Raw genomic sequence first — 332 nt, 5'->3', positions numbered from 1 at the left:
CCCGCCCGCCGCGCCGATGCCGGGCGTGGGGGCGATCGGGGCGCGGTGCAGGCACCGGCCGCGCAGGAGCCCCAGGAAAAGCCCGAAGGCAGAGCCGGGCCAGGCCGGGGCCGCCATGGACGCGGCGATCTGGATCTACCAGTTCCGGCTGATCGTGCTGGGCGACTCCACCGTGGGCAAGTCCTGCCTCTTGCACCGCTTCACCGAGGGCCGCTTCCCGGGGCCGCTGCACTCCGACCCCACCGTGGGGGTGGACTTCTTCTCCCGGCTGGTAGAGATCGAGCCCGGCAAGAGGATCAAGCTACAGCTCTGGGACACGGCGGGGCAGGAGC

General features: G+C 72.3%; 1 protein-coding gene across 1 annotated transcript in view; it reads left to right on the top strand.

Annotated features, from left to right (window-relative positions):
• The first annotated feature begins 16 nt into the window (after positions 1-16).
• RAB39A (RAB39A, member RAS oncogene family) overlaps positions 17-332 on the top strand; it is a 6,928-nt gene continuing 6,612 nt past the window's right edge. Inside the window, exon 1 of the mRNA XM_005417705.2 lies at positions 17-332. This exon is cut by the window's right edge and continues 1 nt beyond it. Within this exon, the coding sequence (XP_005417762.2) occupies positions 17-332 (316 nt within the window).

Source organism: Geospiza fortis, unplaced genomic scaffold (assembly GCF_000277835.1).
Source record: "Geospiza fortis unplaced genomic scaffold, GeoFor_1.0 scaffold16, whole genome shotgun sequence".
Lineage (NCBI taxonomy): Eukaryota > Metazoa > Chordata > Aves > Passeriformes > Thraupidae > Geospiza > Geospiza fortis.
Note: the sequence above shows the minus strand (reverse complement) of the source record. Positions and strands in the feature narration are given on the sequence as shown.